Source organism: Mytilus trossulus, chromosome 2, assembly GCF_036588685.1.
Source record: "Mytilus trossulus isolate FHL-02 chromosome 2, PNRI_Mtr1.1.1.hap1, whole genome shotgun sequence".
NCBI lineage: Eukaryota > Metazoa > Mollusca > Bivalvia > Mytilida > Mytilidae > Mytilus > Mytilus trossulus.
The window spans coordinates 65,516,043-65,533,774 of record NC_086374.1 but is presented as its reverse complement, the minus strand read 5'-3'; the positions used below and the strand labels follow the sequence as shown (position 1 = coordinate 65,533,774).

Below are 17,732 nucleotides of genomic sequence, written 5' to 3'. Positions count from 1 at the left end.
TATATTGTCGACAATTGAAATCTATCTGACACACTGAATAAATCGCAAATAGTTATCAAAGGTACCAGACAAAGGCGCTTATACAAAAATTTAATAACAATCAAAATGTTTTAAGGTTCGTAAATTTACCCAAAAAAAAAAATTAATCAAATATTATAATAACTTTTCTTATGCTACAACCATGATATTACGACTTATGTCAATGTTCCCGTTTTTTTTTTTTTTTTTTCCATTTTCCCTCTGTATTGCTGTCACGTTGTCACGGGAAGCACGTACTGTCATAATTTATAAAATGTCGCATCATACTTGGAAATTAAATATTACTTTGTACAGTCTTTCGATTGTTGTTAGCCAATCAAAAGTACGGATTTTATAAAACATACATGTTATATAATTATTGTTTTTTTTTGGGTTAATTACGAATGTTCTCCCACGCACACATAAAGGTCAATGTTTGTTTTAAACCATACATCAGCTGACCGTATGAGGACCATATATCCAGTCAAGGTCGTTAAAAAATTCCAACATCAATCATACATCCCAAACAATAGTTATATAACGGATGACAAAATGTTATCGTTCATACTATAGATAAATATGAACTACTTTCTATGAGCAGGGTCAATACTCATCAAAATCAAAATAGATGCTAAAAATAGAATAACTTCTTGATAATCCATAAGAGGACCCATGAAGGACATTTACCATTTTGAATAGTCTCGGTTTTTATTATATCCAAAAGAGTTCTTTAGAACAAGTGAAAACACAAACTACAATAGTATACTATAAAAAGTAAAAAACAAAATTTACAAATTCCAAGAAAAATCCAAATCAGAAGGCCCCTTGCCGAATGAAAAAAAAACCACTAGTTCAAACGAAAAGAACAACTGCTTTATTTCTGACTTTGAACGGGCATTTCGTTATGTAGACAATAGTGGATTAAATCAGCTTTTTTAGCTAGCTAAGCCACTCATTTGTATGATAGTAGCATACAACTCCATCATGTTGACAACAATGTGTGAATAAAACAAACAGACAAAATAGGTCAAAAAATGATAAGAATAGGGGTTAATGCAGCAGTCAACATTGTGTTATAATCTAAATCACTATAAAAAAAATAATCAATATGCCAACAATAAGTCGTTTTACTTTTATCCTCAGAAAGGGAGATGTAAGAAACAGTTTTACTCTCTTTTTTAAAATTTAAGCACTGAACAATAAACATTTTGTGTTATAATGTAAAAAGATAAATCTTTATACATATTCCGAAAATCATATATAGTCATTAGAAGGTGTGATATTAGTGCCAATGAGACAAATCTCCATTCAAGTATCATTTTGTAAAAGAAAACCATTATAGGTCAATGTACTGTCTTCAACACGGCGTACACCGAACAGTCATCTTTAAAGGAATCGACATGAAAAATAACTAGTGTAAAAAGTAAAGTCACAAAAATACTGAACTCCGGTGAAATTCAAAACGGAAAGTCGCTTATCGGATGGCAAAATGAAAAACCCAAACTCATCAAACGAACGGATAACAACTGTCATATTCCTGACTTTGAACAGGCATTTTTTTTATGTAGAAAATGATGGTTTGAACCAGGTTTCATAGCTAGATTAACCTCTCACTTGTATAACAGTCGTAAGAATTCCATTATATAGTCAACGAAGCATGAACAAAACAAACAGATATGATAGGTAAAAATGTCAAAAATACAGCAGTCAACATTGTGTTATAATCTAAATCACCTAAAAAAACAAATATGTAACAAAGAAGCCCAAAATGGCATATAGACCAAGCATTTTAGCAAAATAAAAGACAAGCATACACAAATTTACCATAGTACAGAAGACAATGACGGGATGTATAAGTACAGAGCCACGTCATATATGTAACAAAGAAACATAAAAACCATCCAAACGGTAAAACCAACGAAACCAAGAATTTAAAAGACATAAAGAGAGAGAGAAAAAAAAAGAAAAAAAATTTCTACTCAAGGTTGACATATCACAGGTATTTCGTAGCCTTGTCGAAAAGATAAGATATAAATAGAAATGAACTAAGCTGGACGACACCATGACTTAAATATTGAATATTAGTGGTGTGATATCGTTTTGTCTATTTTGTCGGATTACAGTGCAATCAAAACAAGTTGTATGACTTAACTATTATCAGGGATTCAAGGATAACCCACAAATTGATATTAATATCAGTACGGCGAAAATACTTTAAAATGGCAGCTAAACTTTTTCTATATTTACATATTGGCAGGAATGCTAATAATGCTAAGTCTCGTTACTGTCCTTTTCAGAAATGCTAAACTGGGAAAGTGGGTTTTTTCAAAGAAAGTTTGAGTAATCCTGATTCTATTGTAAATATATATTCGTGGTCTACCCTAGACGTATTATCAACTTAATCAATAAAATTGAGATAACAACGATGAATGTTTACAAATGGTCCGACATATTTCAGTATCTAATCAACACAATGACAATTTTACATAGGATTTCAAATGACATTGTAAGTTTATTACATTCTTATTACTTACATCAAAATATCAATGCAACTTGCTTTCTAATTGTTGTTATCTACGTTGATATTTATCAATTATTTTGAAGATGTATAAGGACACCAAATTAATGTTAATAAATAAACGCTCAGGTTTAGAAAATTGAAATGAACAGTTGGTATTTTGTGTTATAAAAAGATTTGATCAAAGTTCGTTTCATTTGTTCAACCGATCTATACTTACTTTTTTTAATTGAGACAATATTGACCTTCGATTATAAAACAAACAAGGTTTAAAGAAAACACTGGACAGAAGAGCTGTGTCATTTACACTTTTTAAAACATAGTTCAAGATTATCAAAGGCAGATACCACATGAGACTTGAAACACATTAATCAATGCAGGATATCTGTAAATACCTATATTTTTTGTAATTTTACCATTTTTTGACAATCTATCTTTTATGTCTAAATAACACCTAACCGTTTTAGACTGTATGTAATTAATCATCATATTTTCCATTATTTTTGTTTATACATGGATTTGAAAAGTAAACATTTTATGTTTCCTTTCAGATACATTCATGGATATTTGTTGTTACTTATTGTATTAAATGAAATTTACTTCAAATAGACTTGGATATATCAGTATTTGATAATGACATCGACAGTTTCTTTTAAAATGGCAGTCACCGCTTATGCTAAATATGCTCTCGGATTAACTGAATCTATGGAAGACGATATATGTGTTCATAAAAATTGCTCGGGGAATGGATTTTGTCAAGATGGTCAGTGTATATGTTTGGTATGTATGACATTGTCTGATTGGTTAAAATTGACATCTAATTATACATACCACGACTCCGTCATGACATGAAAATGACTGAATTAGTCAGTGTGAAAAACATACAATATTACACACAGCGAAAACGAAACAATGAACCTACTTTTACAGATATATTCCATTCTGTACTGTAATAAAGAAACTTATATATTGACAGGTTTTTAGTTTGGGGCATTAATAATACAATCTCTGGGTTTTTTTTTATCAAAGGTTATCAATTTGTAGTTGCAAGTGTCTACACTTGTAAATATTTAAGTTATAAATCGTCTTTTTGATCTTAAAATCATCAGAAAAGTATGAACAAGAAATTAACCAATCTTGTTCTCTCTTTCTGTCAGTTTTCAGATGTATCCTGATCAACTTCTTACTTTATTTGGACTATTTAAATTTTAAGATTCGAGCGTCACTGATTTTATTGTAGACGAAACGCACGCCTAAGTTTAAAGAATTTATAAACTACAGTAAAGTCAGTGTCGTCCAAGACTTTTGGCTTGCAGTCAATCCTGTACTGTTTAATGTATTCTCAGATGATTAAGCATTATATGTTTATGTACAGGAAAAAACAAAACAACTGAACATTCTTTTCAGAGCTTTTCCAGATCGAAATAATGGTTTCAAATCAAAACTGGTTTACTAGTTATGTCATAATTAATTTACTTCTAACCATTATTGAATAAAATAAAATAAACAGATGATGTCCCTATCTTAACCCGAAAAGATTGTTGCATACTCATTGATATGCTTTGGTAAGAGTAGACTTGAAGATAAGAACGCCAAACGCGTAGTTCGTCTACATGTACATATGACTCGTCAGTGGGAGTCAAAGCAAAACAGTTAGAAGCCATGATAACGTAAAAACGTATGCACTACACAATTTGATACATAATGGAAACTCTGAGTGACTTTGCAATACTTATTAACTAGAATTTCATCTCAATGCAATTTATAATTTTATGAATATTCGAATTTCAGATCCAGTTTACTGGTGGTTCATGCCAAGATGCAAACCTCGGATATTTTATGGCGTTTGGTACAATATTTGTTTTTCTATGTCTAGTAGCATTTGTCCAACTGGTATGTTTAATAATTTTAGATTATGTTAGCAATGAATGTTAAAGGTCAACATTTCATGGTTGTATCTAGGCATTAAAAAACTTTATTCTATAATTTTTATTCCAAATAGATTTATTTTCCGACTTTTTTTAATGTTACATGATGCAGTCTAACGAAAAGAGATAGAAAAGATGCACAGAGGATAATCAAAAAGTTTAATAAAAGCAGACAATACCAAAGTAAAAAAGATCGAAAAGAACAAACATTTCCTATATCTCCTCATTGAGAATAAAACGAATGATTTGATTTTCCGAAGCACAACACGAAGTTACAAATAAAAAGGACAGATATATCTTCAAAAACAGAGTAGCAAGTTTGACTTCGTCAAAAATTGTTCTTTCATTACCTTTTCAATCTCTCTAAACTCTCTATATTGTGTTTTCTTCTTCCACTGTGTTTCCTTGCTCTTTTTGATTATTTTGTTGTCACTATTTTCTTCAGGAACTGACGATTTCAAATTCTAACAACCATTTTATCTACAAACAATAGATTTCGAAATGATACGCGAGAGACAAAACAAGGAAAACATCAATTCACAAAATTAGAAAAAAGTTGATTGTCCATGTTTGTTTTATTCCAGTTTTTATGTATAAGCAACGAATATCAAAAGCAAAAGACAAAATCTTGGAAAACAGTTTTTAAAATGACAGGTCCTAAACTGTTGTACATATTGACGATACTTGCAACAGCTATCAGAGGTGTTTATTTCTTTACTAAGGTATGTATAATATGTCTGCTGCAAAACATTCAAAAAGTTTAGTATACTTTGTACAGTAGATGGCAATATTTAATGGATGTGTACTGCAAAAAGAAAATGAATATTGATTGAATCTAAACACAATGTTCACATTTGCATTGTGTATCTCAATAGCCGGTTGTAACATTCGCCTCATACAAAAAAGGTGCTTCTTCAATTAATTTTCCCCTGATTATAGCGTCGCTTACATATCAAACAATGCGGTTCACTTGTAACGTGTTAATCGGCTTGTTAAAAACCTACAAAAATACGGTTCTAAAGTTTATAAAGCTGAACTGATATGAAAGACATTTTGCTTTTAACTGCCCGAATTTCCAAATAACATTTGCACAATGGCTATTACGAAGTCATCAATAAATTAATGCATCATCTTATTAAGTTGATAATTAATGAAAATGTATTTCAGATGCACATATCAGATCAAGCATCAATACACTTGTGGAGTGCTTACTATCCTATATTGTTATCTGGTTCATCTTTAATCGTATGTTTCTGGGCTGAGGTAATTATGCAGAACAAAAAATAAATTATTTGTTTAATATTTATAATGAAGGGAAGGTTAATAACTATTTTCATGGAGAGGTATTCTAAATTAAAAACAAACTTTAAAACATCTATATTTAATTAAGCCAAATGTGATATATGATATATATGATACAATTCTGAATAAGACAGTTATCACAATCTAAAAATGTGTAAATACACAGTAGATGCTGGAAATTCAAATCCTAACAAATAAGATAAGTATAAGTAATCTGAATTTCAAAGAGTAACCACACGGTTCTCATTATATTAGAACAATATATGGGTACACGATATAGAATAACTTTCATAACAGCGTGTACAACCGCAATGCATATGTTGGTAATAATACTGAATAATTGACCTTTAACTTGTTAGGGTATCGATAACACTGATTTTACACTACCTCAGACTGTAAGAAGCTTTCAAATGAGAATTTAAATAGGATAAAAGAAAAATAGCATGTAGGAGCACGAGAAAAAAAGGTTTAAGTATTCAACTTTAAAATGAAAACAAAATGTTTAATCCTCTGCTAGTTATTCATATGATTTGATTTAGGCGATCAGAACCTATGGCGACCCTATAATTTAAATGTCTATATCATATACGATATGAAAAGTGAGAGTTACAGATGAACGTTCACATAATCTGACCCAGTCAATTGATAACCTGAGCGCATCAAGACATGGTCTTGCTAAACTTTTATGGAAATGATTCTATACTTATGCTGAACATTTGTATCGAGGAATGTGATAATCATTATTTGAAGGAAGCATAAGCTATCAAAAAATTCTTACAAAAAAACTTATACCACAAAAGTATAAAAAGGCCCAGTCATCAAAAATGCGAAGCAGTTTGAACGATTGCACGTTGAATCGTACTTCAAGATTAAAATATTGCTGGACATCTTAAAAAAAATTATTGTGGTTCTTCAGAAACTGCAAGTAAAATGTCTTACAGTTGCATAGAATTGTTTTTACATAATAGTATTTTTGATAGTTTATTATATCCACTAAAGCCTTGCGGCATATTGAAAACAAATGTGATCCACAAAAGACAGTTTTTATATTTGTTATACATAAAGCTAAAAAAATAAGCATACCAAGGCTCCGTGTTGAAGGCCGTACTTTAACCTATAATGGTTTAATTTTTAAATTGTTATTTGGATGGAGAGTTGTCTCATTGGCACTCACACCACATCTTCCTATATCTATACATTTAAACTATGTTGTATTTTACTCCAGGCATTTCATTTGGAGGGTATTGACTGTGATAAACCAAGATTCCTGAGTAAATCTATTATAGGATTTGTGGTAATTAATGTCGTCATATCAGGATTACTTATCACACAGCTAGTGGCTACAGATATAGAAGACCCTGTCATTTCTGTAAGTATGTTAAATATAAAGCGAGAAACAAACTAAAAAATAGAAAACTCTGTCTGGTGAATTATGAAATTACTGAATAATATGCATGACTGATACATAGTGTTATATTCATTTAAGTTTGTTCTAGCATCAATGTAAAAGTAACAAAATAGAGTAGATGGATTTATAAAGGTTGGAATAGCTTGACCTCACTGTTTATGTCATTTTATTAAATGAAAAGACTAGAACAGTAGTGAATTAAATTGAAAGTGTCGTATTGAGAACAAGAGGCGCATGAAACAAATGACGTATATGCTGCATACCTTACTACAAACATCATATGCGAAAATAGGACAACACAAAAGAAATAATATTAACAAACTCCAAAATTGAGGTCGACAAGGATTGAAAATTTTATTCATTTTATATGTGATAAAAATAATTATCGCTATTTTGTGCATTTTTCTTTTGATTTTTTTTTTGTGATAATTTTCATATCATGCTTCTCGCTTGAGATGGAAAAATTATCACTAGTAACTAAGGAGGCCACGTGGCGTTGCTAACGAAATTGACATGAAATTGACAACGTCGTCATAGGTAAAATAGCGATATATAGATTATCATTGGTCATCTCAACTCGATTGCTTTTCTCACTTTCGCTGTACCAGCTCAAGCGAGAAAATCAATCTCGTTGAGATGATCAACGATAATCTATAAGTATTGAATAGACAAAGAGAGACACAGATCTTTAAACATATCAAATAAAAAGGTTGCTAAATATTGATGGTAACAGGTCATTCAATTTTTTCTTCACAGGATAAAATATACAGAATTTGCAATGGCTGCGTTGGTTTGTTGCTCATAATTGCTGTTGTATTTTTCCTGGTCTATGGAGTTGAAGTGTATTTTAAGGTAATTTTTGTTTTCCATTTATAAAATTATCTTTTTAAAGTAACTGAAGGTTTTTTTTCTATCTATAAGTGCCGAAGGAACGTAAAATCATTTGTTTTGTCCCTAGAATAAAAATGATTTTCTGGAAGGTTAAAGACCATATGTTTGCACTCATTTATTATACCTTAGTTGTCAATTTCATTGAACTAGTAATCAGCCTTTGTTTTTATTCAAATTTTACAAACTGTACGTCTCGCTGTGAAATTGAAAAAAAACCCAACATTTTATAATTTCCTCCACCAGGAACGCCCAAATCCAAATGAAAATCTCCGAATTAAAATAAAAATAATAATGCAGACAAAAATATTGATATTAATCATTTCATTTGACTTTCACTTCGATATCATAACATCTGCTTTTAAAATAATTAAAGTAGTGTACTACTATTCAGTTTATATATCAAAAGTTAAGTTCATGATCAATAAATCGAGATCTAAACAGACTGTGTCAAAATAAGATCCAATTCTCTTTAATAAAAAATCAAAAAATCAGTCATTTTGGTTTTTTCACCCACATAGTGACAGAACATAGTTGTTAATAAATATAAAAAAGAAGGTGTGGTATGAATGCCAATGAGACAACTATCCACAAAAGACCAAAATTGACACAAACATTAACAACTATAGGTCACCGTACGGCCTTCAACAATGAGCAAAGCCCATATCGCATAGTCAGCTATAAAAGGCCCCGATAGGACAATGTAAAGCAATTCAAATGAGAAAACAAACGGCCTTATTTATGTAAAAAAAATGAACGAAAAACAAATATGTAAAACATAAACAAACGACAACCACTGAATTACAGACTCCTGACTTGGGACAGGCACATACATAAATAATGTGGCGGGGTTAAACATGTTAGCGGGATCCCAACCCTCCCCCTAACCTGGGACAGTGGTATAACAGTACAACATTAGAACGAACTATAAAAATCAGTTGAAAAAGGCTTAACTCATCCGATAGACAAAATATAAAATTGGACGTGGCCGGGTTCTTATAAAGATTTGAATTTTATATTTCGAAACATTTCTGGCTTAACATATAAAAATGCACCTCAATGATTTAAAACAGATCAAACGTTTCATATAAATAATGGTTTTACACTAGTAATGTTGGGGCCCTTTAAAGCTTGTTGTTCGGTGTGAGCCAAGGCTCCGTGTTGAAGGCCGTACATTGACCTATAATGGTTTACTTTTATGAATTGTTATTTGGATGGAGAGTTGTCTCATTGACACTCATACCATATCTTTCTATATCTACATGTTTGTCAAGTGACTTATTTGTTGAATATTTTTCGTACAATATTAAAACGATAGTTGTGGCACTGAAAATCACTGCAACACTGCACCTCATTGTTTCGAAAAGCACAAACACATAAACATGAAGTGTGTTATACTTTTTGATTAATAATACATACAGTAACTACCACAGATTTAATACAATAAACCACTCTTGCCCATAAAACCCCAATTCGCTGAGAAAACAAACGTTCAAATAAAGAAGAATAACGGCGAAAACCACAGACCTAAAAGTACATACAGAACAACAAGAGTGCAATCTATATGAATCAATGGTCGTGGTAATATTCGTGATCGTAACTACAAGAAATGATATCCGAGTAATGATTTTTCTTTTCGTTAATAAGTAACCCTTGTGAAATTGAAATTTTGTGATAAGTTCAAATGAAAATTCAGATAAACAGTTAATATGAACTAATGTTCGATACGCAATTTTATTCTTTTCATTTGATGCTTTCTTTCTTAAACAGGTGCGAGGGGCTTTTAATAAAACCCAAAGTAATGTGGATCCCTGGCAGTTACATATGTCAAGACTAGGTTTGATAGCACAAGCATGTCTCCAACTACTAACTGGTCTTTTTCTCATATCAGATGCTTTCAGGGATAATTGGAAGAAAAGGTACACACCTGTCATAACTTTTCCATAGTTTTAATTCAACTAGTTAAGTTTATTATAGCATGCATGTTCTTTCACAATATGAAATAGAGGGAAAAAAAATTAAACACCATTCCAGATCTTATTTCAACAAATTGAAAGAAAACAGAGGTAGATTTTTTTTTTATTGATTTTAAATAAAGGCAAAAGTAGAATATATTTGTTCAAAAACAATAAAGAGATTGTTAGAAAACAAATCCTGGTTGGAAACTAAAACCGAGGGAAACACGTCAACTTTAAGTGGAAATTAACAAAACAGCAAAAACACTGAAGTTCCAAAAAAACGACAGAGTAATATACTTATTAACGAACTATTAAATAACAACTACCATATTCCTGACATGGTACAGGACATTTAAAGAAAAAATGATGGGTTGAACCTGATTTATTGGCTAGCCAAATATCGCGCTCATATGGAAATGTTAAAACATATAAATCTAAAATGACAACACTACGTGACAGAAATACAGCACAAACACACGAAAAATACTCATCATAGAGAAAGAAACGCACAATCAAAGAATATAAAAGTCGAAACAACTTGCAAACCGCAGAACAACACACGAACATCTTCTGTCAGCGACAGACGTCACCTCACAACACGCGTAAGAGTAATACTTCCTGTAAATCCACTGTCTAGAATTTCAATTCACTCGCAAACTTGTGCCTTTTTCCAATTGTTGTTATAACTAAACGATGTTACTGGTAACATTTTTTTTTTCAAAATATGCGCCTATAGTATACTTAGATCAACGGGGTGATAAGTTCTTAGAACTTCCTTTACAATCAGAAAATGAAAAAAGGTTTGTATTGAAAAAAGGAAAATAACAAATCAGAGGCATATGATTTCGAATGAATTATAAAACAAAAATAACAAAATATCAATCTCCAAGGAAATTCCAAATGAGAGATTCCCTTATCAAATGGTAAAATTAAAAGCTCAAACCTACAAACTAGTGACTTGTAAGACTGATCAATTGTTTAGTATTTATTTCAGCCTTCCAGTGTTTGATCAAAATTTTTATGACATTGGATTCAGAATTGCCGAATTTGGTGTTGTTTTATGGTTTCCTTGTGTCCTTTGGAACTGCAAAAGGTATGTTTTAAAATAATATATTACTTAATTCCTAAAAGTTAGATACCTGTGAATTTATCAATTTCTTGTGACATGATTTTTTTTTTATCACGTGATGATTAAAAAGATGCTTTCTCTTTTAAGCGCCTTCTTTTATTCCGTATGAATTCGATATTGTTACTACAATGTATACTGTTTGCATTTTTCAGCCGATTTCATTGAGTGTGTATGTAAAGGTTATGTCTTTGTTTACCTTGCTTCCTAGATGAACCGTGAAGTCATTATTAGGTAAAGTATACTACCCTCCTTTCGAAGTAGCATAGTCCTACAGACAGATAGATTGGTGATCTGTCGGACTTGTCTACTCTGAAAGGAGGGTAGTTTACCTAACCTAAAAATGATTTATCGGTTCTGCTAGCAAGCAAGCTTACCAAATATATTACCTTTACCTACACACTCATTGCAATCGGATGCAATAATTTTACGTTTATTCCTTGATTAACAGGATAGGAATAGCATTTGGTATAATACTTTAGATGTTAATAAATATGATGCAATTCAACTAATACTGAGTCAGAAAGTTTTCTCCTGAGTAGAAAGGCAGTTTTGACAGCTTTAATTTCGAATTGGGTCGGTTATGATGCCTAACAATGTTTTTGTATTTGTTTTCGAACAATAGGTTTAACATCGATATTATCTAGAAAAGGAATTTTTTGAATCATACATTTAATTTTTATCATATCTATATATTATTGGCAATACTGGTAATCTATCAAGTTCGTTTCACCAAGTGGTGATCCTTAGACAGTTTTTACAAGTGAAAAAAACATAGAATGAAATTTTAGACAGTTAAATACATTTTGCTTCAAACATTTAATATCTACAAACTTCAAGAACTACCACGTTCCCTGATTTTCAAAATAAGTACTGTTAAAAACTTTGAAATCATTCGAAATACTAATTTGTACTTCTTCAGGTATAATATATAGCTACAACAAGGGTCGTGGGTTCATATGCATTAGCCTGGTATTATAAATGAGCTTTCAGCACCCGAGTTATATAGCCGAATTTTTGGAAAAAATTAAAGGTTACCAGAAAAGTCTAAAGCTTTCTAAGGTTAGTGAAAATAGTTTGGACCAATCTTAGGGCACACAATCAGATTCAACGAAATTTACGAACTCTTATTAAGGTGTTCCTTTTTTCTCACCGATTTAATACGTCATTGGTGTTTGTTATAGTATATAAATAATCATCACACCCAACACTTCCTAATACCATCAGGAAGAGCGACAAAAATAGTTTGTACTTTGGAGACGGAAGCATATTAACAAAATCATTATTTATATTACTTCCTCTTTTTATATATTTCAGTCCAGAAAGTTTATGGGTACTAAATCCACAGAAACTCTTTAAAACGTTGAAAATTGACAGTTGCACGCAAGAGGAAAACACGGAGCCAACGGTTCATACAAATTATGGGACAATATCTACAGATAATGGTAATTATTTATCAATGGAACCGAATCGTTCTATACTATACAGTTATAACTTTTTCAATTCAATTGAATTTCAATTTTAAAGTTTGAAATGTTACTATTTTGATAACATCACCGTAGTTTGTATTTCATTTAAAGTCCTAATATGTTTATCAGGTACAAAGCAAGATTGTTGGATATGCTATGATCCAGAAAGAATTGATGCTGGAGATTTGATACAACCGTGCCAGTGTAAAGGGGACGTTGCATCAGTCCATCACGAATGTCTCCGAAAATGGCTAATGGAGGTATTTATACGAGCTTTTTAATTCAACAAGTATATTGCCGTTTAAAGGCTGTTTATCTTTATAAAAAAAACCAGACGGTATAGGGTGCAAATATAAGCTGTTTTCATTTCCTTTCCTAGTTTGGAATCATGGTGTCTTATTAACAACTGATCACGCCAGCCTTTAAATGTATTGTTTTCATATCCAAACGTCAATATCTTTTGATACCCCGTTTAAATTGGGTTAACCCTGTTCCACACCTTAACCCATAAAAACAGTTGAACCGGAGTTTATATCAGAGCAAAGAATTCGATACTCATCATACACATATGACACATAAATTACACAAGAATGAAAAAATATATTCTATAGCAAGATCTTTCGGATTGTACACTAGATCACTTTCCCGTGTATTCGAACAAACATTTTTACATAAAAATGAAAAACGATACAAATAACTACCTATGTAAGTGTTATAATAACACAATGCATATAGTTTTCTTGAATGCTTATTTTGTAATCGAAAGTGAATGTTTGAAATGAAAAAAAATAGTTTCTAGGATGAAATATAAATTTGTTTTCAAGAAGAAACAACACAAACATTAAAAAATGAAAGTAGCACATAAAACTTGCTTCAAAAAATCAGTTTGTTGTATTTCGATTTAATTGGTAACAGTAGAATGTAAAATAAAACAAATAGAACATTAAAATTGTGCTTTCTTTGTTTCAGTGTTCAGCTGATGAAGATGGCTTTAGATGTAAAGTTTGCAAGAACAAAGTAATTGTATTTACAAGTTTATCTGGTTTATTTTCAATTTTAAAAGTTTTACTCACATTATAAAAAGTAAAATAACAAAAATACCGAATTTCAAGAAAATTCAAGCGCAAAGTTCCTCATCAAATGACAAAATCAAAATATCAGACAAACCAAACGAAGTGCTTATATTCCTAACTTGGAACAGGTATTTCCAATGTGAAGACAGCACACATACAAGTTCATTTCAAATCAATCAATCATTGCTTGTGCTTTGGAACTTACAATAAACTCACCAAAGATATCATTGTCCAAATTGTGTATGCAAGACGCGTGTTTTGTCTACAAAATACACATTTGTGACACTTCAAAAAGTTTAAAATTAAAAAAAAAAGAAAAAGCTAAATAATGTACAAACTTGAAGACCATTGCAAACCAAAAATTCCGAAAGGTTTGGTAAATACGGCTCAGGTAAATTTGGAGGGTTTAAAAATATCAAAATTTAAAAAAAAAGTTGATAGTTACAACTCCGAAACAAGCATATAATTAAAAAAAAAAGAAACGTACCTACGTCTGTGTGAAAAGTAAACGTATTGAACGTTTGGACGTATTTAGCAATCTCAGTTACAAGTGCATATTTACCTGTTTTATTATATAATTTCTTATTTCATGCAAAACTGATACCTTAATTCCCACAATAAATTGTTTTACTTCATGAAGAATTGTGAGTGTACACATGCGACCGTTATACAGAGTATAACACAAATCTATTGTTTATAGTATTACATTTCACTTTCTTGACCGGCCGACCAAGCAAAATAGTTCAAACAATCTGCAGTAATAAAAAGATCTCCAAATCATCAATTTATCTATGATCAGTATTATGATTAACACCAGTAAACTTTATTTCTATTTTTTTCATAATCATTCAAGTATCAACTGAAGGAGACCTGGACGTTTGTTCCACGTTATATCAAGACACGTCATTGGTTACAAACTTTCCTGTCACTTGTTATCATGGTTGGTAGTCCATTTGGAGCATACACGCTGATTCATTCGGTAACAACTGCAACATACATAGATGTTCTGACAATTGGATTGTGTATTTTGGTTGAATTAGGCTGTTTAAGGTAAGATAATGTTTAATTCATCCTAGATACCAGGATTAAACTTGTATGCATACGCCAGACGTGCGTTTCTTCTACAAAAGACACATCAGTGATGCTCGAATAAAAAAATGTTTAAAAGGACAATTAAAGTACGAAGTTGAAGAGCATTGATGACAAAAAATACATAAGAGTAATGCCAAATATAGCTAAGGAAATCTATTCCTCAGTAGAAAAGCCTTAGTATTTCAAAAATTCAAAGTTTTGTAAACAGTTAATTTATTATTGTGAACACATTAATGATAACTCAAGTCAACACAGATGACCATCCGTTGTATACAAAAAAATTTGTGATGAAAACACTGAAAATTGCATTTTTCAGGAATAACGATTCCCTGAACAACACTTCAAATATATTCAACAAGTATACAAACAAAAAGAGCAACAAAGTGAAACTTTGGTAACTAGTTAAATAAAAAATACACCGAACTCCGATGAATTGTCAAAACAGAAAGTCCCTAATAAAATGGCAAAATCAAAAACTCAAACCCATTAAAACAAATGGATAACAAAATCCGTATTCCTCACTTGCTATAGGCATTTTCTTGTGTAGAAAAAGGTGGAGTAAACTTTGTTTTTTTTTCTTATACCTAGCAAAACCTCTCACATACATGACAGCGGCATAAAATTTATATTATTTTGACAACAATGGCTGAACAAACAAACAAACATAATAGGTTAAAATGCTATAAGTAGGGGTACAGCAATCAACATTGTGCACATAAAATATGACTGAATGTTGTGTCATTTGAATTAATATGCATATACATTAAACGCAGACCACAAACTAACAAATAGAAGTTCTGTGTTACAATGAATCGTATTTGACATACTGGTACCTTACGCAGAACAATTTGCAATCAACTGATAAATGCACATAAATCAACTAGATAAACATTAAAATAACAAAAATACGGAAAATCTCTCAGCAAATGGCAATATCAAAATCTCAAACACATCAAACGAATGGAAAACAACTTTCATAAATCTTGAGTTGGTACGGATATTCCTTATGTAAAAAATGTTATATAAAACATCGGTTAATAGCTAGCTTAACCTCTCACTGTGTATCTAAATTTCCTTTTTGTAAAGGTTTTTAGCAACAAGTCTTGGTGTATGTTACAAAAGAGGGCGACTATCAACAATACGAATACAAGGAAATAAAACACCAGATATCCAAACAATTTTTACCCCAGCACATCAATCAGCCAATCAAGTCTCACAAAACATAGTGAATAGTAATGTTTTAACAGCTGATCAAAGAGGATATTCATTTTCCGTTGAGGCAGTTGTTGAAACAAATAACAGATACAGTCGTCTTGAGTAGATTGCCAAAATCTATTGATGTGTGCAATAAATTTGAAGATCTAGATCTACAACAGTAAGCTTTTGTGAAGGGTGTTTCAAGATTGAATTCTACACACATCACGTCTGGATATTCATTCCGTATTTGTCTGCATACCATAACGTATATTTTTTTGTAATTTATAGGTTAATGGATTTCTCTTCCAAATTGTTATGCGGATAGGTTATGAATCGAACACATACACAATTCAAGTATCAAAAAAATATCAGAAATAATATTCAAAAGTAGATCAAAACTTGTATTCTTAACATATTACAAAAATTTATAAATAAAATTTGTCGATTATTAACCTAGATGGTTGAACGGTAAAATTAAAATGAATCATTATGAAAAGTCTATTACGGGGCATTATTTAGTTAATATGGGTTATAGCAGTACGTAAAACATAAAAAGGAAAACAAAGATGATTGGTTTAATGTTAAATCTAAACGAAGATGTTTATATATATTTATCTATGTTATAAGTCAAACTTTCTGTACGTAATGGAAACAGAAAGTAGACATTTGTTAACAGTTCTTGTGAATTATGAGTCATAGACTACTTTATTGTTAAATATTATATTATATATGTTTGCCTAGCATAATGTTTTATAAATATATCATTTGTTAATACAAATTAAACCATTTGTTATTTCAAAGTTATACAATACGAAAATAAAATATTTATAAGATAATGTTTTGTCTGTACATCATATATACCAATGAAAAAAAATTAGTAAAAGTATGAGTCAATCACACTTATTTGACTTATCTTAATAAAAATGGTTTGGTGAAATTTAATAATATCTCGTATACATTAGAGCGGGAGTGGATCGATACCAATGAAAAAAAAATAGTAAAAGTATGAGTCAATCACACTTATTTGACTTATCTTAATAAAAATGGTTTGGTGAAATTTAATAATATCTCGTATACATTAGAGCGGGAGTGGATCGCTAGCTAAGATGGCCGGTACGCCAATACGTCAGTACGCTAGACGCGCGTGTTGTCTTCACAGTACTCCCCAGTATCGCTCAAATCAACGCAGTTTGAAGACCGAAACAAGTTTTATAACCGAATCAATATTCCTTGGAAGCACATGACTGCAGGCTACTTGACTAACCTGTGTACGAACTAAAAGACGAATGAAACGATATAGTATTCAATATGACCAAAATGTGTATTTCTCTGTCCTGAATGTTCTCACATTTATTTGTAATGTATTCCTGTCATGTAATGTTGTCATTTTAGTGTTATATTTAACATTGTCATAAAAGAGCGAGGTTTGGCTAGGCACAAAACAACCCACCAATCTTTTTTTTAGATTTCCTATTTCCAAGTCAGGAAAATGGCAGTTGTAATTTTATAATTCATTTATATGTGTGTTGCATTGTCGTTTTTGGTTGGTTTTTTTTGGCAGTTCAGTTTTTCTGTTGTTTCCCTCTTATAGGTGATGTGTTTAACCTCGGTGTTAGTGTATAAGCCGGATTTGTTCTCAATCGATTTGTGACTTTCATATAGCGGTATACTACTGTTGCCTTTATTAAGATAAGTTTGAATGTTCTATATAGGCCCAGTTTGTTTTTTTACTCTTAACGTTTAACCTATATGTCA

At 31.1% G+C, this 17,732-nt stretch overlaps 1 protein-coding gene across 1 annotated transcript; it reads left to right on the top strand.

Moving 5' to 3' along the window:
• Positions 1 to 3,087: 3,087 nt before the first annotated feature.
• On the top strand, positions 3,088 to 16,736 carry LOC134707810 (uncharacterized). Its single transcript, XM_063567857.1, has 13 exons — positions 3,088 to 3,316; positions 4,328 to 4,429; positions 5,049 to 5,186; positions 5,632 to 5,727; positions 6,992 to 7,135; positions 7,931 to 8,026; positions 9,833 to 9,981; positions 11,015 to 11,113; positions 12,464 to 12,591; positions 12,745 to 12,875; positions 13,585 to 13,632; positions 14,542 to 14,738; positions 15,867 to 16,736. Exons 1-13 carry the CDS (start codon positions 3,170 to 3,172, stop codon positions 16,099 to 16,101), a joined length of 1,710 nt encoding a protein of 569 aa, XP_063423927.1. The 5' UTR covers positions 3,088 to 3,169; the 3' UTR covers positions 16,102 to 16,736.
• Positions 16,737 to 17,732: the final 996 nt, after the last annotated feature.